The sequence below is a fragment of the Olea europaea genome, chromosome 6 (assembly GCF_002742605.1).
Source record: "Olea europaea var. sylvestris chromosome 6, O_europaea_v1, whole genome shotgun sequence".
Classification (NCBI taxonomy): domain Eukaryota; kingdom Viridiplantae; phylum Streptophyta; class Magnoliopsida; order Lamiales; family Oleaceae; genus Olea; species Olea europaea.
The window spans coordinates 29,022,445-29,029,995 of NC_036242.1; the positions used below are offsets into that span (position 1 = coordinate 29,022,445).

Sequence of the window (7,551 nt, forward strand, 5' to 3'; positions counted from 1 at the left end):
AAGTAATTCATGATATCAATTCTGTGTTTTTAATTCTGGGCTATAAAAGCAAGATATCTACCAAAAAAAAAATTATTCTTACATGATTCTGTAGGTTTTAATTGAGTTTGTGTGTTTGGTTGTTATTCTCTTTAGTTTTTGTTTGCTCAAGGACAAGCAAAATATTAAGTTTGGGGGTATTTGATGAGTACTCTATACTCATGATATTTATGCCACCTAATTTGTTATTTTGCTACTCTTGAGAGTGTTTTAGAGCTTTTTAATGTGTGTTTTGATGTTGTGATGTATGTTGATGAAATTGAAAGAAATAAGTAAAAGTTGGCGAAATTGGAGAAAATGGCCAAATTGTAAGAGATCCAAAGTTCGGGGACTAAAGTGTAACTATTGAAAAGTTGTGTTGAACCTCGCAATGAAGATCTGAGAGTGCTAGGAGTCAATTGGATGAAAAAAGATGTCAAAGGGACCAAATTTAGTCAAAATATGATCACAAATCAATTTTCAACCGAAAATTTATGCCTCAAAGTTTCAGCCTCTTATTGAGACCCATTTTTATCATAGCAAACAATCAAGTTGATGAATGATGCTTGAAGAAAAGTTGTAGCCCTTTGAGTTAGCTTTCCAGTGCATCTTGAATCGCCTCAATTGAACATTGGATGCAAAAGTTATGCTAAAAATACTGAAAGATGTGTAGTTTGCCATTTTGACCGAACCGAGCGCCGTAGCGCCCATATTTGGCGCCGAGGCGCCGGATATGTGGGAGAATGCGTTTTTATGTTTTTGGACTCTTTCATTGGCCCAATTCAACCCTATTTTGTTCAAGACCCCTAATATACTATAAGTACCATTCAAAAATCCTATTTTCAAGAGGATGGAAGGTGGTAAGATTGAAGAATTCAATCACACAATTTGAAGGAGGCAAAAATTGAAGACATCAAAAATGAAGGAGGAACAACATCAAAGAAGAAGATTGAATATCTACCCAAAAGACTAGTTTTTTCTATTATTTTCCTTATGTTGTTTATTATAATTCCTATTATTTTCATTTATTATACCATGAATTAAACAATTTATCTAGGAGATTGATGTAGCTGAATCAAGATTATGATTTGATGATTTTATAATTATTTCTTTGATTTTCCAGCATATATTTAATTGTATCATGATTTTAATGCTTTCAATTACCTGATCAACAATTGGATGATTTGATGCTAGTCAATTCTGGCGCTCGAGAGAGTGGGAATTTAGGCGTGATCATAAGAGTGATACAACATAGAATTTATAGGTTTTGAGAGAAAGTATAAATCTGTGAAGCTTACTCCATAAAAGAATCGGATCTTTATTAAATTCTTGATTTTTAATTTTGAACAAAGATATTAGAATTGGGATCTAAGGTTAATGTCTAATCGATGCTGGAGAGGGGGGGGTTAGAAATACATTATGATTCTTGCTTTTAAATATGGGAAAATTAATTGGAATAATTTGAATTCGTTGAATCATAATTGAAAGTTAGGTGAAATCAATCCCTAGGCCCTTTCATTTGATAATTTGTATTCCCCAAATTTGTCACATCCAATCACGTTAGTTTAGTTTAAATCGTTCATTTATAAAACATCAATTCAATCATACATTCATCTAAATAAAGTAGAAATTACATAATTATAGTACTTAGTGAAAATTAAATACAATCTCTGTGGGTTCGACACTCTTACTTCAGTACTATATTACAAAACTTGACATCGTACACTTACAGTATAATTTCACTTTGCATAAAATGCATGGCAACAACTCAATAAATATTCGTTCACTTATCTCCCTATGATCGTGTCCATAGAAGGAGAATTGATTGTGAGCCACATGAATTTTATTTTGGAAGAATATTTTTTTTTTCTCTCAGTGGAAGCCATGCATGCATGCATGCAGAATAAAAAGCAGAAACTAAAAGAAAATCATCTTTTTTTACTGTCTTATTTATAGTTTCTAGCTTTCACTTTTTATTCTCTGCCTAAAGTTGAATGACTCCCAATGCTTTCTTTCTAAGTCTCCTCTATTTATGTTATATTATTGTTAAATTGTATTCTTATATTATTAGTTTAATTGATAATAAATCTACATACAAATCACCCATTTTTTCCAACATATTTGACGGTTCCTTAAGAGGTGGGCTCCTTTAGATAAAGAGGCACTTCAACATATATTGAAATTTGAATTGGTTTTCTCAACGTCGGGATGGATAACATATTCGATTTTGTTGATCTTTAAATTTGAATGGGATTCACGTGTCAACAAATTTTAACTTCACTTTCTTCCACGTGTACGTTATCTACACTCTTGATTAAACATGTTAGAGGCCCGAACCGTGACTTTCAATGTAAAAGGCAAAGGTCACAGTCGTATGTTGGTGCTCACGTCAACATAGGGAAAAATATTTGGGTGTAGGAAAAAAATGAGAAAATGAGAATGCAAGAGTCAAGTTTAATATTTTAGAGTGGAACACTAATTTTCAACTATCCTTATGATGATACAAACTGTGAGTATTTATAGGCACAAGAGAAGTAGCTAATTATAGAACTCTCTTCTGCAAGTCCTATGGACATTCTTAGATTAACCATCCGCGTAGGGTCCTTCAGAGATGGTGCTTATTTCTTTGATGGGATGTAGTCTGTGTATCTCTATAGATTACTTTGCTGCCTTGATTTTGCCTATGTGGATGTGCCATGATACTGTTGGCCCAAGAGAAATTGTAATGAATAAGATTAATGACACAATATGAAGTAATAAAGATCATAATAAGAAACAAAATTAAAAGTAAAGAAGAACAAAGAGAGTTAATGCTAACTAACAATATGGAGAGAAATTACACACACGACAATAATGTATAAACAAAATTGACAGAGGAGCCTTATATTTATAGGCTACGTTCCAAACCCTAGAAGAGTCTTAAAAAGAAAGAAAATCTGTTAAAATTAGGTTATAATTGCACATAGAACTTTGACCGAGAGAGAATTTCCTTTTCTTATTCAATTTGGATACAATCTTCATTCTCAAGTAAAAATCAAATACGCAATCTCTCAAAACTCCTAACCATATTCGAGTTACAAAATTTAACAATCTCCACCTTGACTCAAATATTGGTGCAATAAGCGGAGCTCCACAAAATTTCTTTACCTGAGAAATAAACCCGTTTGCATCAAAATGAAATGGTCAAACTCCTCAACGCAGTAACCAAAATTCTCCATATAAACCATTATCCTCTGTATGGTGTCCATAAGCGATACCTGAACCCTACTTTCGGGTTCCCAAAATTTCACCAAGGAATTAATATTTATCAAACAGGGTCAAAGCACACCCTGTAGCAAAAATTATACAAAATGCCCGAACAGAAGGCCCCTTACTAGAACTGTCACCTTCAATGTCCCCAAAAGCATTACAGACGTCACTGACACAACGATACCTATGCTCAATGGATTCAACCCTCGCAATTGAACATAGTACAACCGCTGAAATTGGTGGTAAAGTGGAATCACCAACGCTCCCTTGAGCAATGTTCTGAACCAACCCAGAGATAATGTACCAAATTGAATATCCACCATGGTACTGAAATTGTCGAGATATCTCTTAACTGGTTCTGTGCTCTCCTGTAAGATGTACACCTGAGACCTTCTCCATCCCTCTAATACCACCCGGACACCCTTTTGGACATTCAAGACTCCACCTCCACCATAGAATTTATACCTTTTACATCAAGAGTACTAAGCGAGATGAGATTCTTTTTTAAGTCTGGAACATGTCAAACCTAATCAATTTTTCTGACTGTCCCATCCAGCAGCCTAAATCTGACTCAATCGATCCTAACAATACGATAAGCCTGGTTGTTTTCCATTACAACTCTACTTTGCTGAAAAGCCTTATATGTCTGAAAGAAATTTCAATTGGAACACATATGATGTGAACATGTCGAATTGAGAATCAATTCCTCATTAGGCCTAGATTCAACGTCAAATACCATGGTCAACATCACATCCCCGCTGCCTGAAAATGCTTAACTACATTTGTTTCGTCTGAAGTCAAAGGTTGTGCTCCACGATTTGTAGCTAAATCACCTTTAGCCTGCAACTTATTACAATCCTTCTGAATATGTCCCTTACGTCTACAGTAGAAGCCAAACAAATTGCTGTTATTCTTAGATCTGCCCATTCGTCGACCACCATGAGATACAAGAGTTTCTTCATCCCTCGATGTAGTTCCAACCAAATGTTTCAACCTCTAATTTGAGTGCAAAGTATCATAGACGTCGTCTATAGTCAAAGTATCCCAACTATACAAAATGGTGTCTCGAAACAACGAATAAGAGCCAGCAGGGAAAACAACAAGATCAAGGTCAGATCTTCTTCATCGTACTTAATCTCCAACGTCTCTAGATCTGTAACTATTTCTTTGAACACGGAAATACGGTCTTCCAGTGACCCTCACCTCACCATGTAATGGGAATACAACATCTCTTTTACAGCCAGTTTGCTCATGAGACTTTTAGACATGCATAACTGTTCCAGTTTCAACCATAAAGCAAACATATTCTCTTTCAAGACATCCTGCAGAATATTGTTTGATAAATGAAAATGGATCTGCGATAAAGCGTTCTGATCCTTTCGTTGTTTCTCTTCCTTTATCCAATCAGCTAGTATCTTCTCAAAATCTAGCAGTGCATGTTCCAAATCCAATTGCGCTAGAATGGCCCTCATCTTTATTTGCCATAAAGAAAACCTGTATTGTGATCTGATAGCAAAATGTCATACTTCATGGTAGTCATCTCTGAAAAAACCTCAATCAATCCACAGAAGAACAACTAAGCTCTGCTACCACTTGTTGAACCCAAAGGGATTGTAATGAATGAGATTAATGACATAATATGAAGATCACAACAAGAAACAAGATTAAAAAAAGTAAAGAAGAACAAAGAGAGTTAATTGCAGAAGAATGATGTATATTAACTGACAATATGGAGAGAAATTACATACACAGCAATAATGTATAAACAAAATTGACAGATGAGCCTTGTATTTATAGACCACGTTCCAAATTCTAGAAGAGTCCTAAAATGTCAGAAAATCTATTAAAATTAGGTTACAATTGCACATAGAACTTCGACCGAGAGAGGATTTCATTTCTTTATTCAACTTGGATACAATCTTCATTTCCAAGTAAAAATCAAATACGCAATCTCACAAGACTCCTAACCATATTTGAGTTACAAAACCTAATAGATACCTCGTACTGATCTTCTCCAGGGATCATGCAACATTGATTCAGCGAGGCTAATGTTGTTGCCTTGAAGACTGCTAGCCTGCAGTTCTCGCTAGGAAGCAATCCCTCCTCCTAGATTGTGGGAGTTCTATCGGCCTATTTCGACTTGGTTCATTTGTTTCATCGGGCCCTTAATATCAAGTCAATCATTGGTGTGATACCCTTAACTCTGATGAATTTCGAAGAACTTTGATTGCAAAGCTTGGTATGGGGTGTGACCGACCTCAAAGTATATGGGTTAGTTAGGCCCTAATTCATTGTAGCCATAACTGGGGACTGCCTTGATATAGAAACAGCTAGAAGATCATAATCTAGTTGAAAAATAAGAGAAATAAGAAGAGTTTACATAAATGAACATAAATTTTAGCTCGAGTGTCAAATTTTTGCGAGCAAGTACAATTTGAAAATGTTTTTTGACTCTGTCAAGTGATGATGTTGGCCTTTGAGCCCCTTCTAAATTGTTTTTACACTAGACTTAATCTTACAAAATACGTATATTCTTTTCTAATATAATTTAAACTTTGAAAGTGTTAACACGATTCAATTATGTTTGTTCTAGATTCTGGCTACCATTGTTCAAAGATCAAGAGTTTGGCAAGATGGGTCAAGTGATGTATATGGGGGGTTCACTAGTGCTAATTACGACATACATACGACGCAACGAGATTACTGTTTAAATCCACGTATTGCCTAATCTTAAAAAAGCAAGCAAAATTGCAGATATTCTTATGCTTCTTTACAACTTGCCTTTTACTTTTTGGTATTTCCCACTTCCTGACTACTAAACTTTTAAAAATTAGTTCCTTTACTGGTCCATTGTATTGGTACCTTTTTCCTTTCAATTTTCTTTGTTAGGATTTAAGAAAGTATAAAGCATGTGACCCTGCCTAGGAATGAAAATAGAAGAAAGTGAATTTTAAGAAAATGTGTACAATAGATTCCCAAGAACAAGGGCAAACAATTTCAACTTCTTATTAGAGTAGACATGGAATGTGCTTTCTTTTCGTAGCTTGGCCGTCAGCCGTAAATCAAGACCTTAGTGTCATAGCTTAGTTGATCGGATAGGCTGTAGACCCTCCCTATTCCCATGTTTGAATCCATTATTTAAAAGCTCTTTTTTTTTTTTTTTTTGTCTAATTCATTCTCAACCACACATTTTTCAATAAAATAATTTTATATGTAAACTCAAATTTTTTTCATATTTTTTAACACATTTTCCCAAAAAATAAAGCTCAAACAAACTCTAAATAGACCTTCGAAGAGAAATAACTGCACGGCCCGCATCATATATAGACTATAATATATTTTGGGAGACATATAAATTATAAAGTGCATCATACAATTACCAAGGATACATCTTAATGATTGTTAAAAACCTCTAATTCTCTCAAACTTTTTCATCCCTCTCTTTTCTCATTCAAAGTGCATATAACAGTACATATAAAATCAATTAGATATTCCATATTTACGAAGGAATATAATATGTTGATTGATTGAATTTTCATAGCTTAACTTTGACAGTAAGGGCCCTTTCTCCTTTTGTTGCTTTCTGTCTTTCCTGTCTCCTTGTCTTTCTTTAACTCTCTCATTCCTTTTCCTTTTCCTTTTCCTCACTTTTCCTTTCCTTTTTCCCTCTTATTTTCCTCAGTGGGTACCTGATTCTCTTCACCAGCTCCCGTCACGGATTATAATGATTTCAAAATGAGTAGATTTCACTGTGCCCTCCCCAGAGTGAATTCCAAATTGGGCTCTTTGATGCTTGTCTCTGAGAGGCTTGATGAGCTCATTTCAGATACTCTGTCATAGCTTAAGCACTTTGGTTCCATGTCCTGTTGTTCACCATCATTATACACACATATGAATACACGTTTCTGTATGTATGTGTATATATGTATATTTGTATGTGGGTGGGTGCGTGGGGGTGCGGTGAGAGGGGTGTTATGTACACACACCAAGTGTGTGAAATGTGAGAATATTTATAAGGACGATTGACAAAAGGAATAATTAGGGAATAACCATCATGCAATTCTATTAACTCTTTGTAAAGATCTGTAGGCTTGTTTCAGTGGATGTTCATATCTAACATTCAACACTTACTCTATGAAATCTACTTTTTTGACTAATGGAAAAACGTAATCCAAAGTAATCGCATTATAACTAGTCCTACAATGGACTCGTGGCTCTACGCTGATTGTATTTTGATAAGGTAGACTTGAGTATGCATGATTTGACTACATAATAATAATAATA

At 34.8% G+C, this 7,551-nt stretch overlaps 1 protein-coding gene across 1 annotated transcript in view; it reads right to left on the reverse strand.

Annotated features, from left to right (window-relative positions):
• Positions 1 to 6,563: 6,563 nt before the first annotated feature.
• Positions 6,564 to 7,551, reverse strand: part of LOC111395369 (probable transcription factor KAN2) — a 4,341-nt gene continuing 3,353 nt past the window's right edge. The window contains exons 5-6 of the mRNA XM_023021342.1: positions 7,399 to 7,532; positions 6,564 to 7,278 (exon numbers count right to left, since the gene is read on the reverse strand). Of these exons, the coding sequence (XP_022877110.1) occupies positions 7,014 to 7,278; positions 7,399 to 7,532 (399 nt within the window). The 3' untranslated portion in view covers positions 6,564 to 7,013. The remainder of the gene's footprint in view (positions 7,279 to 7,398; positions 7,533 to 7,551) is intronic.